This window comes from Macrotis lagotis, chromosome 7, assembly GCF_037893015.1.
Source record: "Macrotis lagotis isolate mMagLag1 chromosome 7, bilby.v1.9.chrom.fasta, whole genome shotgun sequence".
NCBI classification, from domain to species: domain Eukaryota; kingdom Metazoa; phylum Chordata; class Mammalia; order Peramelemorphia; family Peramelidae; genus Macrotis; species Macrotis lagotis.
Window position 1 is genome coordinate 207,990,551 of NC_133664.1, and position 22,738 is coordinate 208,013,288.

A 22,738-nucleotide genomic window follows, 5' to 3' on the forward strand; every position below is an offset into this window, starting at 1 on the left:
TTGGCCTGGGGCAAGTCATTTCCTTTCCTTGTGGTTTAATTTCCTCCTCTGTAAAGTGATGTCTCATCTAACTTTAATATTCTAGGAAATATAAGCTATTCTTAATTCGATTATCCCTCACTGAGCTGTGTGTCACATCAGCCTTCTCATTCTTTTCATGTTTGGTGGGTTCATAGACATCAGTAATGCATTTGAAAAGAAACCTGTTCATGCTGGGTCTGAAACAGATGTTTTTGTTTTTTAATATTTCTAACTATTGCAGCATTTCTTTCCCTTTAATATGGAATGTACCTAATTAATGATTCAGCATCATGCTGGGGCTATGTTCTCTTTGATGTGCTCATCAGCACCAGCAAAGAAATATTGAAAGCTAATCATAACAAGACTTAGCTCTTATAAAATGCCTTTTATCTTCAAAGTAGTTTACAAATCACTAATTATTACTGAAATTCAGGCTATAATTATATGAGGACCTCCACATGTTATCAAGGTCACTTAACACAAAACTGGATACATTAGGGTGGAGTGGAGCTGCCTTCCACCTCTCTAAGGACTAACTCAAGAAAACTTGACCTAATTCACAAGAAGAAGAAGAATTTAAGTTGAATCAGTTGTGTTAAAGGTAATGGCATTTTGCCTAGATGAAAATTTTCCCCTTTTCTTCCTCAAGTAACTAGGAGGACTCTAGAAAGATTTGGAAAAATTTAAGGTTCAACCCTTTGTCCAAGGCTGATTTGGTATGTCCTCCCATCAGGTTGGAAACCACTGCCCTCACTAAATTTTTGCTTTGGAAAAAGGAGGAAAGTTCATAAACTGATAAAATGTTTGAATTAGAAGATATTTTAGGTCCATGCTAGTACCTTAGGCTGTTGGTAACTTAGTAGTGATAGACAGAGCATTGGATCTGAAGTCAAGGTGACCTGAGGTCACATATAACCTCAGATACTTGACTGGCCTCTGACTCTGGGCAAGTAGACGGTGCAGTGAAAAGGATGACTTCAAATCTGGCCCCAGACACTTGACAATTATGTGACTTTGGGCAAGTCACTTAACCCCATTACCTCATCATTCAGGGTCATCTCCAGTTATCCTGACCCATAGCTTTCCACTGGACCCAGATGGCTCTGTAGGAGAAGGTTGCACAGCACCCCCTCACTCAAGTCCAGTTCACTTGAATGTCATGGCATCACCTCCCTGATGTCATGATCTTCTTTGAGAATGAAGGACAAATCACAATAGCTTGTGACCCTGGGCAAGTCATTAACCTCTGTTTGTTTCAATTTCCTCAGCTGTAAAATGGGTTGTTGTGAGTATCAAATTAGATAATATTTTTAAAAGTACTTAGATAGTTCCTGGCACATCATGGATTCTGGTTATATAAATACTTACTTCCTTTTCTTCCTTTTTTAGGATCTTTATGGAGTGAGGAGGGAACTGGTTTCAAAATTCTTCCTCTGTCATTTCAGTGCATGGTGAGTCACTTCATTTCTCTAAACCTTACTTAGCTTCCTAATCTGTAAAAAGGGATGAATAACCTGGAGTATTTTGTCCAGTTTTCTTATTTTGCAGGGAAACTAAAGTTTAGAGAGAAGTAAAGACTTGTCTAATGTCACAGAACTAGGAAGGAGTTTATCTGGGTTTCAAAATCAGGTCAAGACACCCATGTTTATGTGTATGTTGAAGGATGAGGGTAGAGGCAGTGAGGCTGGGGAGAGGCAGAGGATAATAAACCATATTTGTTTGAGTCCTGTTATTAGAAAAATCCTTACCAAGAGACAAAGACATCATTACCTCCCTTCTCCTTCTCTCCAGCTCCTCTGCACTCCACACAAAAAATAATTCCTTGATAATTTAATAAGGAAATGTAACCTAGGGGTGGGATGGGGTGGGGGAAATGTCAGAAAATAATGAACTGACTGAGGAAGAAATGGAGGCCCCAAAACTTCTGTAAAGTCAAACTGAAGCAGAAGGGATTATATGAGATAATGACAGAAAAGGAAAGGAACTGACAAGGGCTAATTTTTTTCCTTGAAACTGATGTAAAGGAGCAAATTTATCAATGATCACCCAAATGATAAATCTATCGGCCTTTCCTCATTCCTCATCCTCCTTGGATTCTCTGTATCATTTGATGTGATTGACTGTCTTTCCTTGGAAATTTTTCCATTCTGTATTTTAGTGTCACTGTTCTCTCTTGGTTCTCTTATTACTTGTTCCTTCTCAGTCTTTTTAAAATCTTAATCAATGTCATGCTTATCAACTATGGCTCCTTCCTCCACCCTCCCCCACCCCCCAAGATGTGGTCCTGGTTATTTTTCTCTATAGTCTCTCATTTGGCAATCACATCAACTTTCAAGGATTCAAATATCATCTCTCGCAGATGACTCCAACTCTATATATATCTAGCCCTAGTTTCTCTCCTGAGTAATGGTCATATATCACCAACTATTTCTTGGGAATCTCACTCTCTGTCCTGTAGGCATCTCAGACTAAACATGTTTAAAACAGAATTTCTTCCTCCCAAACATTTTAAAGTTCTCTATCAGTGTTAAATAAATGACTATCCTTGTCCTTCTATCACATAAGCTGGGTCACTTAATTGTTCCCTAACTCCTCTCAACCCCACTATGGAAGTATTTCTAGGGAATAATGTGGTGATCATCATACTCATTCTACCTCAATGAAGAATTCTCATTTATTGTGATGCTCCCAACTATAAAGGCAGGTTTTGTGATGGAGAAGATTGTGAGCCAGGTACCAGATGTCTTGAGAAAGAAGGGAAAATCTACTAAGGAAGTGACAGATAACTGTTACCATGTTCTGAATAAGGTCATAAAGCTTACAGGAGGAAAATATGGTGGTGGAAAGGGTATGACAGTGAGGAGTAAAGAGTGTGTCTGTTCCTAGCCCCTATTCCTATCCAATCCTAGGATAGAGATGTGTGAATAGAGAGATGAGCAGGGGTAGGAGAGCTTATGTTTGCAACATTGTCTGTGAAGGTCAGGTTTTGGAATGACAAAAATGAAGGAAAGAAGATGAGGTCAAATATCAAGGGCATTCTTTAAACAATAGAATGAGGGTTCCAAAGAGCATAATGGAAGGAGAGGTCAGAGCTAAACAGGGTTGGGAAAGATGGGGATGAAGTGAATGAGAATGAGTGAGAAGTATATTAATTTTCTTAACTTCCTAGCAGTTTTCACTGAATTAACAAGAGGAAATAATTTGCTAGTCATGAAAGAATAGATTGTAATACATATCCTAGATAACCTCATGGCTGTATCCTAGGCCCTAACTTGGATTTTGATTTCTTATTATCTCCCTGGAGGGAGGTTGGAAATCTAGACTGGTCAAGGTGGTTGGATGACAAGATGGTTGGTGCTGAAGTACCTTGCTGATTTTGAAAGGCTGAGGTATGTTTGATTTATGGACCTATTTTAATAAGGGCTTTTCTGTGTACTGAGGTTTTCACCACTCAATTGAGGAGGCTTTAGGCCTAGTTATGAGGAGGTAATCTAGGTGGCAGGGATTAGGAGAGTCATGGCCAGAGAAAAGATTATCATGGGAGGCAGCAAGAGGCATATAAGTAGATGGTAGAATATCCACTAACTGGACAATCAGGGATGATTTCAGAGCAGTGGTCCCTGGACTGGTACCATCAGGAGGATGACTAATGGGCTACTTTATTGTGAGTTGCTCTAGGCTAATGGGTGGACCACCACACATTATTTTACTTTTAGAACAGGGATGAGAAATCTTTTTTTCTGCCAAGGGCCATTTGGATATTTATAACATCATTCATGGGCTTTATGGGGTCAAACATTTAATTAACTCACCCTTAAAAAGACGCTAGATTTATTGAATTTCTAGTCCTGCCTGTGGTTGCCTTGGCAATGCCATGCCAACTCAGAGGTTCCCTACTACTGCTTTAGAAGAATCTAGGTTTTCAGGAATTATTAGAGAACTGAAAAATCTTAGAAACACATGAGAATATACTATGCAACTATTTGAAATAGCATTGTGAAAGGGCTAGGGGACAATAGGGCAACAGATGGTTGGTCTACTTACTCTTCAGCTATGTAGGAGCTTCCTGTTCTAAAGAAACTCAGATATTATAATTCTTGTCTTTGTTAGATTGAGGAAGACTTTAGGTGAACTCATTTGAGTATTTCTTGGCAAAGATACTGAAGTGGTGTACCATTTCCTCTTCCAGCTCATTTTACAGATTAGTAAACTGAGACAAACAGGGTTAAGTGACTAGCACAGGGTCATGTAGCTAGTAGTATCTGATATCAGATTTGAACTCAGCTTTTCCTGTCCCAGCACTGCTTGATCTACCTGCCCAATTGTCATCTATCTTTCTTAAATCTCTTCCATTAGAAAGGAACAAATGATGGAAAAGATGAAGCTGGAATCTATCAACGTAGTAGAATTGTGGAGAAAGAATTTTGTAAACCTTAAAAAGCTATTATAATGAGTTTTTGTTGCTCTAAAACAAAAGCATTTCCTATTTCTTGCTCCCCAAAGCTTATGTTCCTTTGCCTTTGGAGTAGGTCCCCTAACTTTCCTCTTTAGTTGATTTGCCCATGTGTCTAGCTATTTGTTTATATAGATTAAAATTTTCTGAGGTAGAAGCTCTGCCAAAGCTTGTGCCTGAGGCCCTTCTGAACTTCAGTGAGATGTTATATAGACAGAGCTCATAGACAAATTTCTTGTTTTGATACTGAAGTGTAAATACTTGGGCTTTATGTTCTTCTCTATCTCTTGTTTTTTAATAGAAATTTTATTAAGCTAAGCCAAGAACCTCAGACTAAGCTGGACGACATGGGGGAAGAGAAGGTCTACTAAATCACACACAGAGAGCAAACTGAATTACTTTGATGGACATTGCTATCTATACTCTAAGACTTGGTTAGGTGTACCCACTCTGAGTTTGAGTGTTTTCACAAAGAAATCTCTTACTTTTTTATTTCTTTCTGTTTAGATTAACTTTTAAGGGTAAAATCAGAGTATGTCTTAGTCTTGGAATAGGAATGCAGAAACCACAGAGAGGCTTTTGGGGGCTGGTGCTTTTTTCACCACAATCCTGTGAAGTAGGTAATGAAAATATCATTGCTTATTCTCTTAATTTCTCTTGTTCATGGTTTGAAAAAATCTTTGATTTGTTGATAGTTTGTAGTTCTTTGCTTGATAACCTTGTCTATATTCTTTGATCAATATTCATTGGGTAATGAATGACTCAGTCCACACTCCCCCCACCATTAATATTTCCCCTTTTTAACCTGTTTTTATTTTCATGTAATCAAAATTATTTTCCCTTTGGTTATGAATTCTCTCCTTTATGTTTCTCAACCATTTCAGTTGGGTCTGACTCTTTGAGATCTTATTTGGAGTTTTCTTGGCAAAAGTGATTTTGCCATTTTCTTTTCCAGTTCATTTTACAGATGAGAAAATTAAGACAAACATGGTTAAATGCCTTGTCCAAGGTCATATAACTAGTGTGACCAGATCTGAACTCAGGAAGATGAGTCTTTCTGATTGTAGGTCTGGTATTCTCTCCACTGTACTACATAGCTGCCCAAATTCAAGAATTCTCCCCTTCACTAGTTTAGAAACCTACATAGAGCACTGGACTTAGGTTCAAGAAAATTTGGATTAGAATCCTTCTTCTAGCATTTGCTACCTGAGTAGCCACAGGCAAACTAACTAACCTTTCTGATCCTGTTTCCTAATCTGTAAAAATGAGGAAATTGTCATTGCTTTTCTCTAAGATCCTTTCCAGAGCCATCATCTGATGATTTGTAATTGTGGAAGATAATCCAATTCATTTTCTGCAATGTTAAAAAATGATGTTATCTTTTATAGTTAGGTTACTCATCCATTTGGACTTTACTGTGATATATGGTGTTAAGATGCTGTTCTAAATTTATTTTTTTTCAAACTCCTTTCCAGTATTCCCAGAAGATTTTGTCAAATAGGGAATCCTTCTTCAAGTAGCTTACTCTTCTAGGATTTATTAAATACTGGTCTATTGAGGCTATTTTTCCTGGTTCTTGTTTATATAGTCTTTTCTATAGAAATTATTAAGTAATCCCTAGGTAATTTAGTAGTTTGAAATCTCTACATTAATTTATATAATCTCATAATCTTTATTATATTTCTATGATTCAACTGCAAGCAATGAATATCTATTCAATTATTTAAATCTTCCTTTATGTCTGTAAAGTATTTTAAAATCATTTCCATATGTTGGGAGTATATTTTAGTACATTGATTCCCAGATATTATATGCATTTTTGAGCTATTCTGAATGAAATTTCTCTTTCTATTATTTCTTCATAGTTTTTGCTGTTGCTAGAAATGATGAAGATTTTTTTTGAATTAATTTTGTATCCTGCTCCTGGAGGGATAAGTTCTAGATCTGTGATTTCATTAACAGAGAGCTGTGAAAAAATAACTCTATCAATTCAGGGCAGCATCTTCTTGGCAGCTTATAGTTTAGAGAGATGCTGAAATTCTGAATGGTATATGTTATAGGTAGGTATTGAAGTCAGACCTTCATGATTTCAAGGTCAACTCCTTATCTACTATGCCATCCTGCTATATTTTACTGAAGCTACTATCTCAATAGATTCTTTTGTTGACTTTGGAGATTCTTTTAAGTAAACCATCGAGTCTTCTGCCAACAGGGATAATTTCATCTCATAGTGACCATTATTTATTTATTTTTTATTTCTTTCTTGTGTCTTTTTGGTTTTGAAGGAATTGTTAGAACTGTTAAATGACATGACAAGAAAAAGGGTATCTTTGCTTTACACCTGCATTTACTGAGAAATATTCTAGTCTTTGCTGTTGATAATTATAATTTTTAGATATGTACTTTTAAAAACCTATTTTTAAATGATTTTAGGTCTATATTTTTATAGGATACTAATGTAAATGAGTGATTCATCAAAAGTCTTTTCTGCATCCATTAACATAATCATATGGTTTAAGTTGTTTTATTTTCACATTTTGGTATTTTCATAATTTCAAACTATCTTTGAATCCCAGGAAAAATCTAATTTGTTCATAGTGAATCATTTTTGGATATGTTTCTTTAGCGTGTTTTGGGTTAGAATTGTACTTAGTATTTTTACATTAATAAAATTGTGTGGGGGCGGCTAGGTGGTGTAGTGGATAGAGCACTGGCCCTGGAGTCAGGAGTACCTGAGTTCAAATCCAGCCTCAGACACTTAATTACCTAGCTGAGTGGCCTTGGGCAAGCCACTTAATCCCATTGCCTTGCAACCCCCCCCCCCCATTAAATAAAATAAAATTGGGCAGTGAGATAGCATTTTGGATAGAATGATGGACTTAGGGTCAGGGCCAGAGTTCAAATTTGGTCTCATATTTAAGTGACCCTGGGAAAATCATTTAACCCTGTTTGCCTCAATTTCTTTATCTGTACAGTGAGCTGGAAAAGGAAATGACAAACCACTCTAGTAGCTTTGCCAAGAAAACCCCAAATGCAGTCACAAAGATTTGGACACAACTGAACAACAACAAAAAATTTTTGCATCATCAATAACCATTAGTGATATAGATCTATAGTTCCATTTCTTTGCTTTATCCCTTTGCCATTTGCATTTAAATCAAATTTGTCTCATAAAATGGATTTGTTATTGTTTTCTTTTTTTGCCCACTGAAAATGATTTATTTAGAATAGTTGCTGTTTTTTTTAATATTTGATAGAACTGACATGAAAATCCATTTGGCCTGGCATTTTTCATTGATAATTCTTTTATAATTTGTTCCATTTCAATTTCCAAGGTTGAGTTGTTTAGTATCTCTGTTTCATGCTCTTTAATTTGAATTTCTCATAAATGTTTAGATACAAATGTATTACATTTAAATTTTTACTTTTTTGTTAGTATTTAGTAGGTTCTATATATCTTTTTTATTTCTTCCCTATAATAGATTCATTTAATTTAAAAAAAATTTGGGGGGGGTAATTTTGTGTTCTCTCGATCAAATTAGCTAAAGGTTTATTGATTTTGCTAAGCTTTTTAAGAGCCATAGTTCAGTTTGTTTCTCATTTCTATGATATTTTTCATTTTTATTTTTTATTTTCATCTCAATTGTTAGAGGAAATAGTTAACCTATTTTTCTTCTAACTTTAATGTTTCTTCTTTTAAATTTCATATTGTTTCTTTGGTTTTTAAAACTCAGCACTGATTTCATTTTTCCTCTTTTTCTAATTTTTTAATGTTTTTTCCTGAGATATTTTCATCCTAAAAACTACTTGAATTGCATCCTCAAAATTTCAGTATGCTGTATCATCATTCATCCTATTTTGCAGAGCTGTTCATTGCTCTCCTGTTCAGAGGATGTCAGAAGCCTTTTAATGTTAACTTTCTATTTTTCTTATTGTTTTTCTTTCTGCACTGTTTATTCCCTATATGAGAAAAGATCTTGAAAGTTTCTGTTGCTATTTGTGTTTTGCTATTTAGTTAATTTTTCATTATTCTTGCTTTTCCTATTATAGACTAATATAAGATACAATCTTTACTTTCATTTAGACATTGATCCAAATCTGCAGCAGCATACCTGCAAGATCAATGCAGATAAACCCAGTTATTGTTCCTCAAAAGTTTAAATGCCTTGAAGTTTATAAGAATATGTTTATAATCCCTGAAAAGGGGAACGTTTCCTATAACTATATGGATGTCTCTGTGTTGATTAGTTCTTTAAAAGTTCTGCTAAAGTTGCAGGAAGAGCTTGAAAGAGAAATCCCATTCAAAGTAACCTCAGACAATATAAAACACTTGGCAGTCTATTTGCCAAGGCAGACTCAGAAACTTTTTGAAAACAATTATAAAACACTTCTCACACAAATTAAATCAGATTTAAATAAATGGGCAAATATCAACTGCTCATGGATAGGTAGAGCTAATGTAATAAAAATGACAATTCTACCAAAATTAAACTACCTGTTTAGTGCCCTACCAATCAAAAATGACAAAAAAAATTACTTTAATGAGTTAGAAAAAGTTGTAAGTAAATTCATATGAGAAATAAAAAGCCAAGAATTTCCAGGGATTTAATAAAAAAAAAGTTCAAAAGAAGGGGGCTTAGCCCTACCCGATCTAAAATGATATTATAAAGCATCAGTCATCAAAATTGTCTGGTATTGGCTAATAAATAGAGTGGTGGACCAGTGGAATAGACTAGGAGCAATAGGAAGAAACGATGATCGTAATCTGCTGTTTGATAAACCCAAAGAGTCCAGTCATTGGAATAAAAACTCCCTCTTTGATAAACACTGCTGGGAAAATTGGAAGTTAGTATGGAAGAAACTTAGATTAGACCAACACCTCACACCCTATTCCAAGATAAGATCCAAATGGATACAGGATTTAGACATAAAAAACAATACTATAAGAAAATTAGAAGATCAAGGACTAGTTTACCTGTCAGATTTATGGAAAGGGGAGCAGTTTATGACTAAGAAAGAGATGGAGAACATCACTAAAAAACAAACTAGATGATTTCGATTACATTAAATTAAAAAGCTTTTGCACAGATAAAACCACTGCAACCAAGATCAAAAGAAATGTAGTAAACTGGGAAACAATCTTTACAACTAATATTTCTGACAAAGGACTCATTTCTAAAATACACAGAGAACTGAGTCATTTTTTTAAAAAAACAGCCATTCCCTAGTTGACAAATGGTCAAAGAATATGCAAAGGCAATTTACAGATGAGGAGATTAAAGCAATCCATAGTCATATGAAAAATTGCTTTAAATCATTACTTATTAGAGAAATGCAAATTAAAGATTCTCTGGGGTACCACTTCACGCCTCTCAGACTGGCCAATATGACCAGAAAGGATAACGATCATTGTTGGAAGGGTTGTGGGAAATCTGGGATACTAATTACATTGTTAGTGGAGTTGTAAACTCATCTAACCATTCTGGAGAGAAATTTGGAATTATGCCCAAAGGGCAACAAAAATGTGCATGCCCTTTGATCCAGCAATACCACTACTGGGTCTATACCCTGAAGAGATGATAAAAAGTGGTAAAATCATCACTTGTATAAAAATATTCATAGCAGCCCAGTTTGTGGTGGCAAAGAATTGGAATTCAAGTAAATGTCCTTCAGTTGGGGAATGGCTTAGCAAACTGTGGTATATGAATGTCATGGAACACTATTGTTCTATTAGAAACCAGGAGGGATGGGATTTCAGGGAAACCTGGAGGGATTTGCATGAACTGATGCTGAGTGAGATGAGCAGAACCAGAAAAACACTGTACACCCTAACAGCAACATGGGGGTGATGATTAACCTTGATGGACACGCTTATTTCATCAGTGCAATGATCAGGGACAACTTTGGCTTGTCTGCACAAAATACCATCTGTATCCAGATAAAACAAAGTTCAAGGACTATTCCCTTTAATTTAGAAAAAAAAACTATCTTATTGTCTGATCTTATCTCTAATACTTTATTTTCTTCTTTAAGGATATGATTTCTCTCTCATCACATTCAATTTAGATCAATGTACAACATGGAAACAATGTAAAGACTGACAAATGCTTTCTGGGAGTGGGGGGGAGGGAAGTAAGATTGGGGGGAAAATTGTAAAACTTAAAATAAATAAAATCTTTAATTAAATGGTTAAAAAAACCCAAGACATAACAATATTCCAAGACCCTGCCTAATTAAGAGTCCTAGGAACTCTGATGATAGATCTTAAAGGGGTTAGCTGTATCATCTTCTCATATAAAAATAAAAGAAATTTAATCATTAAAAAAAATTTCTGATAGTCAGATATGAGGAAAAAATTTGTCCCCATGACAAATATATCGTTATATGCATTTTTGTTTTGTTCTGCTTATTTCTTTTGCTGTTGTGCCTCATTTTTAGAAATATAGATTCATGAAGAAATCTGTCATGTGGTGGGATTCATTCTTTTTATTATTGAAATTTTATTTTATTTTTCCAATTACATGATATGAGAGTTTTTTTTTAATTTTTCCACTTGTATAAGTTATAGACTTTTCTCCTTTCCTCCCTTCTCCTTTTCACCTCATCGGCAGTTTAGTGAATATTGTACATGTACATTTATATTTAATGTGTTTACATATTAGTCATTTTATGTATGAAGAATTAGGACTTTGAGAAAAGAAAGGAAATCATAGGATATGAAGAAAAAAACATAAAAGAAAATTTTAAAAAGTTAACATAATGTTCATTCAATGTAACTTTGGGGAGTTTTTGATTTTGTTTTATTTTTTTTTCATCTGGATGTCAATTGCTTTGTCCATAACAGGTTTTCTAGGGTTGTCCTAGATCTCTGAATTGCTGAATTGCATCATCAACTCACAATGTTGTTGTTAATTTGTACAATATTCTTTTGATTCTAATCCCTTCACTCAGCATCCATTTATGTAATTCTTTCCATGCTTCTCTAGAGTCTGATCAATCATGGTTTCTTATAGAACAATAGTACTCCATAACATTCATATACCATAGCTTGTTCAGCCATTCTCCACTTGATTGATGGGCATCCCCTCAATTTCCAAATCTTTGCCACTACAAAAAGAGCTGCTACAAACATTTGGAATATGTGGAACTTTTCGCATTTTTAATGATGTTTTCCTGATATAGGCCTAGTATTGGAATTGCTGAGTCAAAGGGCATGATCAGTTTTATTGCTCTTTGGGCATAGTTCCATATTGTTCTCCAGGATGGTTGGATTAGCTCACAACTCCAGTGGGATTCATTCTTTATCTTGAGTTACATAAGACCTGGTCCCGCTCCCTGCCGTTTCCATAATAACTGTTCCTAGGGTCAAAAATTTATCAAAAATAAATTTCCTTTATATTGTAACAATTGATGTAAATCTTTCTCAATTTCTCCATATCATCACAGTCATCATTTATAGTCCAACAATAAATATTTCTGTTTATGTGCCAAAATTTATTTAGGCATTCCTCAACTGATGGCCTCTACTTTGTTTCCAGTCATTTGATGTCCCAGAAAAAAATTTTTTTTTTTTTATGTAGGGAGTATTTATTTTTGTCATTGACCTGCTTAGAATACATGTCAAGTAAACATTGGAGTCTCTAGGTCAAGTAGTGCCAGTGCTACCCCCTTTCATTTTTACTATTTGAAAAGCTAAATTTTCATTTATTCTAGCTATTTTTTGATTCCAATATCTCCAAAATCTCCTAGATTCCTCTTTGTAATTTGGTTGGTTGAGTGACAAACTTTAAAATAATTTGATACTATTGTCATGTTTATTATATAGTTGAGATCCTACCATATTCCTTCATCGATTTTAAAACTTTTATTTCTTTAAGGAGTACTTTATAATTTTGTATATTCAGGTACTGAATGTACTTTAGAGATATAACTTTAATATATTTTATGTATTTTATAGTTATTTTGAATGAGATTTCCTTTTCCATCTTTACCTAATCAAAATATTTTTAAAATTATAATATGCCAACCAATGATTTAATGAATTAGGTCTGCAACTTTACTGAATTTATTTAAAAACACCAGTTTTTGGTTTTTCTTTGAATTTTTCTATCATATCTTCAGCAAATGGGGATATTTTTTCTTCACTTTGTCTGTCTTTACTCCAATAATTTCTTTCTCTTTTCTCATTACTATTGTTAACACATCTATACAGATGTGTTGCATTTCATATATATATATATATATATATGTATGTATATATAATATCAAAGAACAATATATGTTGGGAGAAGGGAAGACTATCCTTACTTTATTCATGAATTCAGTGGGAAAGTTTTATTTCTCCACAAAAAAAATACTAGCTTTTTAGTCTATATAATTTATCATGATACAAAAATTTCTTTAAGCATTGCAAAATTTTTAGCAAAAGTAAGCATTGTAGTTTATTAAATTTTTCTATATATATAGTCAGAAAATTATATTATTTTAGATGTTTTTGTTTTTAAATTTGATTTTTTTTTAGTGTTGGACAATCTTATACCCCTGTTGCAAATAAAATTCATCAAAGTGATTAGTTTTTTAAAATAAATTGCCAATATATTTTTGCTATGATTTTATCTAAAACTTTTTTTTAAGTTTTTGCAAGGCAATGGGGTTAAGTGGCTTGCCCAAGGCCACACAGCTAGGTAATTATTAAGTCTCTGAGGCTGTATTTGAACTCACGTACTTCTGACTCCAGGGCTGGTGCTCTATCCACTGAGCCACCTAGCCAACCCTTATCTAAAATTTTTGAAGTATCATTGGACTGTAGTTCTCTTTATTTTATCCTTTCCCATTTGTTATTAGGTCTGTTTTTTTTAAGGGAATGAATTTTTTATGTACTATAGATATTTATTTTTCCTCTAAAAGTTTTACTAATTCTTCTGAAAATTCATCTGTAGCAAGACATTTTTTCTCTATTAATTCCTTGTCAACCTTTTCAAATTTCTTTTCTCACATTGGATTATTTAAGATCTCTTTTTAGTATTCTTTTAATCTGGGTATTTTATATATTCATAGATAATCCTCAATTTCTATTATGCTCTGAGATTTGTTGGCATATAGCTATACCTAGTAAATTATAAAAATATATATTTTTAATTACTTTTGATTTTGTGGTGATTTCACCTTGTTCATTTTTTTATTTTATTATTTGAGTTTGAGTTTGAGTTCCTAAACTTTTTCTGTGTTATCTGCTGGTCTTCACATGTTGTCTGCAGCTTCTGCAAAGCTTTCCCACATTCTCGTTTTATATCTTATGTTGACCTGACTATATTGAAACCATGTTGGAAAAATCATGTGGTAGAAGGGATAATTATATATTATTTCATCCCCCTTCTGAGGTTTCTATTGGGTACAGAATAGTCTTTTGGTTTTCAATTTTTCTTTCCTTTATAGAATTTTTTTTTCATTAAAATTTTAAAATTTAATTCTAGAATATGTCTTAGAGTTTGAAAGAGAGTATTTTGTGAATTCTTTCTATTGGTGCTTGGTTTTCTGTATTCAAAAGTTTTGGGTAATTTTTTTGTATTAGTCTTCATGATTTTTCTTTGGCAAGTTATGTACCCCTACACAGCAGTACCAAAGGGCAACTATATGATGTAGCAGAGGAAGACTGGGCTTGAAATCAGGAAGATTCATCTTCTAGAGTCCAAGGCTGGCCTTAGAACCTTGCTAACTGTGTGACCCTGGGCATGTCACAAACTGGAAAGGAAACGGCAAACTCCAAAGAGGTCACAGAGTCAGACATCATTGGAAAACAGACTGAACAACAACTGTCTCTACACATTCTGTCCTTATGTTTTCTTGTATAGAAGCTCTTTTAATGCTATTGCTTTTTTCCCATTATATTATCCTTTATTTCTAAATGCTCTTTTCAGTCTTAAGCAGGAGAGAAAAATCCTCAGTGTCCCAGAAAACTATGATGCTTGTCCTTCATTCTTTACAAGCACCATAACATCAGGGAGGTGATGCCTTAACAAGCATATGAATTACAATTGAGTGAGGGGGTGCCGTGTTAAGTTACCAGCCTCACTTTCTCCTCCCTAGTCATCTGAGTCCAGTGGTCATATTTGAATTAAGACTATAGATACCCTGGATGTGAGGCAATCAGGGTTAAGTGACTTGCCCAAGGTCACACAGTAAGTATTAAATATATGAGATTGGATTTGAGCTCAGGTCTTGACAGCTAGATGGCACAGTGGATAGAGAATCCAGAAAACCATAAGCAAATCTGGTTAGACTTCTTGACAGAGAGAGAGAGAGAGAGAGAGAGAAAGGCTCATGGATCACATTCTCTATAAGGTTGTTTGTTGGAATTCTTGCTTTCATGTTTTATGGAGATGGCTTGGGTTTGTTTGACTTTTTTTCAGAATTATTTGGGACTGGAGAAAGTTTCCATTTTATTGTTCAGATGAACTGGAACCTGCCTAAATGTTTGTGTGTGTGTGTGTGTGTGTGTGTGTGTGTGTGTGTGTGTGTGTGTGTGTGTATTTTTCTTTTCTTGCTTTGAAAAATATAAATTCTGATGTTTGATCCTTGCTATTTTTCTTGACTTATGGATTTCATTTGTTTTTTTGAACAATTCTGGGATTTCTTTTTGTTCCATACTTTCCTGAGATTTGTTCTTGTGGTTCAACAGCAATAAATGATTACATAATCTCCTTTCAACTTCTTACTTTCTGAGTCCAACCTAATCTCATCAGCTGCTCACTTATAAATCACCTCATACCATTGACTTTTTTTTTTAGCAGCAGCTAATCTCATTCCTCTTTTTGTTGATTTTTATTTGATTCAGTTTCAGAAAGTGACATTTTCTGATGTCTCTTGATTCTGTGGCTAAGGAAAAAAATGTTAAGTATTTGATGGATATAAAAGATAGTACTATTGAAGTAGGAAAACTGTTCTTCATGAAAGCAAAGAAATAAGAATCTGTATTAAACACTTTACAAATGTTTCATTTGATCCTCACAACAATCCTGGGAGGAAGCTACTATTATTATCTTCTTTTTTCCATTTGAGGAATCTGAGGTAAACAAGATTAAATTACTTTTCCAGGGTCACACACCTAGTAAATATCTAAAGGCCAGATGTGTATTTTAGTTTTCCTGACTCTAGTCCTTTCTAGTCCCTGAGCTATATAACTGCCTTTTTATAAAGCAGAGCATCCTTTGTGGAAGGTACTAGCTCCTCCATGATGAGTGACTTTCCCATCTTGAGATTCAAGTCTGTACCACCAAACTCATTAACTCTTCACATCCTTGTGAAAGTCATTACTTATCTGTGAAAGAAAAAGCTTGGATTGAATGATTTCCAAGTTAACTTTCAGCCCTAATATTTTATAAGCTGTTTGAATGTGTGGCCAGCTTTGGGGTAAGGCATTTCATCTATCTTTCAATCTTTCAATCTGCCTCCTTTGACTGGACATTTTAGTCTAATAAGCTATCACGGTAGATATTTTTAAGCCTTTTTGTTCTTCTTCCTTCAATAGTTAATTAAAGATATTGGTGGAACATTGGTGAATGGTACTGTTCATTCCTTCTCAGTCTTTCCTTTCTCTCCTCTGGTCTCCTCTCATTACCTCTTAAGTCACTGTCTCTTGTCTTTTCTTTTATTCATATCTAAGAGCAGAGCTGGATTGTTGATGGTGAATTGATAAGATGGAAACCCCTGAAAAGAGACCAGTTCAAGGATCTGGGAAGGCCAGACGTGCTCTTAAGAGGAATGAGACCAATTCCAAATTCCCAGAGGATGCACAGTGGAGTGGAACAAGAGGACAGGACCCAGTCCAGCTGGACATGTTGAAGAAAGCTCAAGAGTTCTTCCAGACCTGTGACAGAGAAGGCAAAGGTTTCATTGTAAGGAAGGACATGCAGGTAAGAGGATCTGCCGATGAGACCAGTCAATTAGATTTCATCTTGTATCATGGGTTAGAATGATGAAATTCTGGGGCAGCCTCTTCCCTCCCTGTCATCACCCTACACACACACACACACACACACACACACAAACACACACACCTACAAAGAGTTATCAGAAAACCAAGGTTCAATTCCTAACTGCTGTGCTTTGCTATACAATCATAAGCTATAGGATCATAAGTAAATCACTAACCCTCTGAATCTGTTTTCCTCATCTGTAAGATGAGGACAACAATATCTACACTGGCAACCTTTTTTGAGAAAAGATCTTTGTAAGCCTTAAAGTGAAATTCTGTGAATTATTTGTATTTTCCAAAAAGAAGGAAAAAATATTCCCTTCTTCCCATTCCCCTCCCCTACAATTATGTACAAATGATCATTCTCTAGACTTTAGAATCTAGAAACTCATGGTATTACAAATTTGGGGCCAAAAGAAATCGAGAGGTTGTCTGGAAGTAGCCCATACTGATGATTAAAGGACTTTATTGAGAGTTAGGACAGCTGGGTAAAGTTTACTTTGTCTCATATGAATAAAAGAATGAAAAAAAGAGCTATTGAGAGCTTACTGTATGCAAAACATTGTGCTAAGTGCTAGGAAAATAAGCTAGTGAGTCCCTGTTCTCAAGGACAAGAGAGACAACACATAGAGGAGTTTCAGCTGCAAATTAGATGGAAAGATTCCATGGTCCTTAGGGTGCAGTGGGAAAGCAGATGGTAATACATCTTGTTTATTGTTATTCCCACCAATAAAAACCATATCCATTTCTGATGTTAACATTTGACAATGCCAAGAACTTTGGTGATGTGAACTTTATTTTTTTTTTCACTCTTTAGTAGCTAGAGGGAGGGAGGATGTTGCTGCTATTCCTAAGGCTCTTGGACTTACCTCCTCATCAATGACAGTTGGTTAGTTAGTATTGCTGGTAGAAGAAAGTGGATTCATTCTCCTTAGGGATTGTTTTCCTTAATTGTGGTTTTGGGTTCCAAGCTATAATGGGACTGATGGTCTAGTGACCACAACTATTACTAGAATTTTGGATTTAGGATCCTGGGGTTTCTTTGTCTCAGACTGAGGGGAGAAGGTGATTGATGGTGATTTGACTTGCTTAACACATACCATCTTCTGCCTCTCTCTTAGGGTACCTTGCTGCTTAAGCTAGTTTCTGACTATGGAAAAGGGAGAAAGGAAAGGATGACTTAGTTTACCCTTTTTCCCCCAGTAAAATCTTGGTTATAAACTAGAAACTATATCTGCCCCAATTTTTGAGTTCATGAAGATCCAATTTAAGTAATGTTAGATTTATTTTTATCCTTTATACATTTTATTAAAATATTAAGGGTTTATCATTTTAAAAATTGTCAGTTCCAAATTTCCTCCTTCTCTCTTCCCCTCCTTTTGAAAAGTCAAGAAATATGATACCCATTATACAATATGAAGTCACTCAAAACATTTCCACATTAGCTATATTGGGGATGGAGGGTAGGGAAGAGTGAGATAAATAAAATAAAAGAACATATACTTCACTTTGTACAGTACTCTTTCAGGTGGATGGCATTTTTCATCATGAGGTCTTTGGAATTGTCTGGGATCACTGGAATGATCAAAATAGCTTAGTTTTTTAGTCATTAACTAGTGTTTATTAAGCTGTGCTTGGATCTGGAGCAGATATGGAGATGGTTCATTATTGCATTATTGTCTGGGAAGGGATGGGAAATCCTAGAGAGGCAGCTGTGGTTCTTCTAAGTGATGAAATCACAAGGTTCTGACTCAGTAAGGTAAGAAAAGCCTTAAATTTTAATTCACAAGAAGTTCACAAGTTCTTTAGCAAGGTAAAGAAAGTGAGTTCTTAAGAAGGTAGTGACTTTAAGCAAAGGAGAAACAGCTACCAGCTGGGTAGGTGAGAACATAAAAAATAAACAGCTAAACACTGGGAAAGGAGAATGGGAGAGATATAGCTGTAACTATGGGACTGATTTGAAGGTGTACAGAACTCTTATGGGAAATGCAGCCCAACTCCTGTGTAGGAAGGAGTTAGGGGAGGGGTTAGGGTGGCACTAGGAGGGACTAAGGAATGGCTTAAATCATGTCTGCAGGAAATGGAAATTATAGATTAACCTTAAATACTTAAATTAAGGTTTAGAATTTATAGTATCTTAACTGATGTCAGTTTGATTGGGAGTTAGGATCTTTGTTAACACAATATAGCCTTAAGGCATTTATGATATATCACTAGGAGAGTCTGGTGAGACATTTTGGAGACACTAGTTTAGACAGGATTCCATAGCAGAGTAGTGCAAAATTAAAAGATTAATTATTTTAACAGAGTCTGTTTGCTTAGGAACATTTCCTTTCTTTTAGGGAATTTGCTTGTAACAAAAGAATAATACAAAGAAAGGAAAGGATTGCATTTATCTCTTAATACAAAAAAAAAGGGGATGGAAATTACAATGTTTCTCTCTACCCAGAGTTCCTCTGCTTCATTATCAACTTTGCAGATTGATTCATTGGAAATGAGCTTTATAAGATGGATAAAAATTGAGAAGGCCTAAAGATAGAGAAAATTTCAGATATAGTGATTTCAGAACTCTTCAAACCCATTATTCCCCATATTTTGATGAGGAAAAAAATGTTTCAGCACTTGGAGCTTGCTGGAGACTCATAGAACTTACTAGCACTTGTATAAGTCACTCCACTGCCACTCACCCCCACCTCAAGAAATACTATTGTCATTTGTTCCCTACTCAAGGACCCTCTCTCAGGGTAGCACACTAGGAACAGTGTTGAACCCTAGGCTAAGCTCATTTGCTCATTGTTTGTGCCTCAATTGATTCAGAGCAAATGTAAATTGCAATTGTTTTTATTTTGACCAGAAATCCTGAGGGACTCCTCTCCCAGATTGATTTTTTTGTTGTATTTTATTATGAAAAATAGAAAAATTAGAAAACTATTCTTTGCTTCATTTCTTATTTACCTGCCATAATCACCGAGAAACCCTGAGGGTCTTGCCCTCTGGAAGTTTCTCTTCTTTATGTAGGTTCTTAGATTCAGAGAGACCAAAATGTTGTTTTGGAGGGCAAGGAAGGCAATTTATATTGCTTATTGTGTAGCTGCTGGCATCAGGACAGCTAAAGGGTCAAGTCCACACATAAACCAATCTGTATATCCCAAGTTCCCATGTTCACAAGTCAATTCAATTTCTAGATAAAAAGTTCTCCAGGGAAGACAAAAATTGCAATTTTGAAAGAATAATTCCAATTCACCCCCCCCCCCTATTTTTACAGCTGAAAAAAGCATGTGAAAGAAATGACAGGTGGCTAGAAACCATTTTCCTAGCAGGGGAGGGAAGATAAAAAGGGGAACATTTTGACCTATTGGGGTAGAGAAAATGCAATAGACAACTAACAAAACCAAGCAAGACACAGAAAAAAACAAAACCAGTTTTTTTAAAGTTGCAGAAAACACTTTATTTACAAAAACTCAGAAAGAGAAGTTTATATACCCCTGGTCAAGTCACAGAGTTCTAAGTTATGAAACTGAACCTCAAACCTAGACCTTTTTTATTTAATTGAAATTTTTCCTTATTTTTTAATTAGTTTTCAATATTCATTCATTCACAAATTTATGAGTTCCACATTTTTCTCCACAATCCTTCCCTCCCCACTCCCTATGGTACTGAACAATCTGGTAAAAGTTGTACATGTAAAATTGTGTTTAACATAATTACCTATTAGTCATGTTGTGAATGAGGAAAAAGAAGAAGAATTCTATAATTGTTTGTCCTCTCTTCTTGAAGAAGACCATGACATTAGGGAGGTGATGCCATGACAAGCACATAAATTGGATTTGAGTGAGGAGGGCTGTGCTAAATCACCAGCCTCACTTTCTCCTTCAGAACCATCTGTGTCCAGTGTCCAGAAATGAATCAGGATGACTGCAGATGACCCTGGATGTGAGGTAATCAGGGTTAAGTGACTTGGCCAAGGTCACATAGCTAGTTAGTGTTAGTTGTCTGAGATCAAATACAAACTCCTGTCCTCCTGACCCCTAGGACCAGTGCTCTTTCCACTGTGCCATTGAGAAAGAAAGGAAAACATAAAAGAGGTTTTAAAAAAATAAACACTGAATGCTTTGTTCTACATTCAGACTCCATAGTTTTACTCTGGATGTGGATGGTTTTGTTCAGAACAGCTCTCTCAGGATTGAACTGCTGAGAAGAGCTGCATCCATTATAATTGAACATCTCGCAGTATTGGAGTTTATGTGCACAATGTTCTCTTGCTTTGCTCATTTCATTCAGCATCAGCTCATGCAAGTCTTTTGATGCTTCTCCAAAGTGTGACTGCTTATAATTTCTTTCTTTCTTTTTGTCTTTTAAATATTTTCTTTTTAAAAAAAAATATTTTATTTTAAAAATTCCCCCCTGGCTACAAGCAAAAGCAAATTTCAACATTTACTTCCAAAACCTTGAGTTTCAGATTCTTTCCCTTCCTCCTACCTCCTTCCTACATTGAGAAAGCAAGTTACTTGGTGTAGATTAAAAATGTGTAGCCATGAAAAACATTATTACAATAGTTGTTGTAAAAGTAAACATAATGCTCCCCACACACACATACACACAAAGAAAGAAAAACCTCAAGTGAGAGGAAAAAGTTTGCTTCAGTCTGCATTCAGACAACATCAGCTCTCTCTTTGAGATGGATAACATTCTGGGGGCGGCTAGGTGGTGCAGTGGATAGAACACTGGCTAGCTGTGTGGCTTTGGGCAAGCCACTTAACCCCATTGCCTTTAAAAATCTAAAAAAAAAGAGAGATGGATAACATTCTTTATCATGTCCATCAGAGAAATTGCTTCACATTTTCCCTGCATAGTTGCCTTTAATAGCTATATTTTCCCTGAAGTCTATCTCCCCAACTCCCATTTATTCTATTTTCTTTCTCTTTTTATCCTGTCCCTCCTCAAAAGTATTGCAACTAACTACCCTCTCTCATGATCTTCCCTCTCTTCTATCACCTATGTATCCCCCTCCCTGGACCCTGTCTCTTTTTTCCCATCTCTTTGCTCTCCTGTTTCTATACCCAATTGAGTATGAATGTTATTTCCATTCTGAGTTACTTCAAATGAGAGTAAGGCTCACTGCCCTTCATCTTCCCTCTTCCACACTATTGCAATAGCTTTTTCTTGCCTCTTTTATGTAAGATAACTTAGTCCATTCTATCCCTCCTTTCCCTTTCTCCCAGGACATTCCTTCCCCCCCTCCCCATTGACTTCACCTTTTTAATATCTTATACCTTCAAATTCCCTCATGTGTCATATCTATTTATGCTCCTTCTAACTACCCCAAATAAACGAGAAGGTTCATATATGTTATCAGTATCATCTTCCCATGCAGGAACACAAATAGTTCAACATCATTAAATCCCTCATAATTTGGCTTTCCCACCCACCTTCTCTATGATTCAGCTGAGTCCTTTATTTGAAGATCAAACTTTCTGTTCAGCTCTGGTTGTTTCATCAGGGAGGTTTGAAAGTCCCCTATTTCATTGAATGTCTATGTTTTCCCCAGAAATGGAATGTTCAGTTTTGCTGGGTAGTTGATTCTTGGTTGTAATCCAAGGTTTTTTTGGCTTTCTAGAATATCATATTTCAAGTCCTATGAGCCCTTAATGTAAATACTGCTAAATTTTATGTTATTCTGACTCTATGATATTTGAATTATTTCTTTCTGACTACTTGCATTATTTTCTCCTTGGATCTGAAGTTCTGAAATTTGTCTACAAAATTTCTGGGAGTTCTGAAATTTGGCTAGAAAAATCCTTTGGGATCTCTTTCAGGAGGTGATTGGTAGATTCTTTTGATTTCTAGTTTACCCTCTGCTTCTGGGATATCAGGGCAATTTTCTTGGAGAATTTCTTGAAAAATGATGTCTAGGTTCTTTTCCTGGTCATGACTTACAAGTAGTCCAATAACTTTTAAATTATCTCTTCTGGATTTGTTTTCCAGGTCAGTTGTTTGTCAAATGAGATATTTCATATTTCTTTCTAGTTTTTCACTCTTTTGCTTTTGTTTTATTGTTTCTTTATTTCTCACAAAATCATCAACTTCCCTTAGCTCTATTCTACATTTGAAGGAATTGTTTTCTTCAGAGAGTTTTTGTGTCTCCTTCTCCATCTGGTCAATTCTGTTTTTTGAGGCATTCTTTTCCTCATTGTCCTTTTTGGACTGCTTTTTCCATTTGACCTAAACTGTCTTTTTAAGATGTTATTTTCTTCAGTATTTTTTTTGAATCTCCTTCACTAAGCTGCTGA

At 35.2% G+C, this 22,738-nt stretch overlaps 1 protein-coding gene across 10 annotated transcripts in view; it reads left to right on the forward strand.

Annotated features, from left to right (window-relative positions):
• CRACR2A (calcium release activated channel regulator 2A) overlaps nt 1–22,738 on the forward strand; it is a 209,110-nt gene that overhangs the window by 54,627 nt on the left and 131,745 nt on the right. For 6 of the 10 annotated variants that reach the window (XM_074194635.1, XM_074194634.1, XM_074194626.1 and 3 more), the window contains 2 exons: nt 1,411–1,472; nt 16,137–16,386. In XM_074194635.1, the coding sequence (XP_074050736.1) occupies nt 16,171–16,386 (216 nt within the window). In that variant the 5' untranslated portion in view covers nt 1,411–1,472; nt 16,137–16,170. Of the gene's footprint in view, nt 1–1,410; nt 1,473–16,136; nt 16,387–20,225; nt 20,387–22,738 lie in introns of those variants that run through there. The other 4 variants (XM_074194628.1, XM_074194632.1, XM_074194631.1 and 1 more) reach the window with 2 other exon arrangements.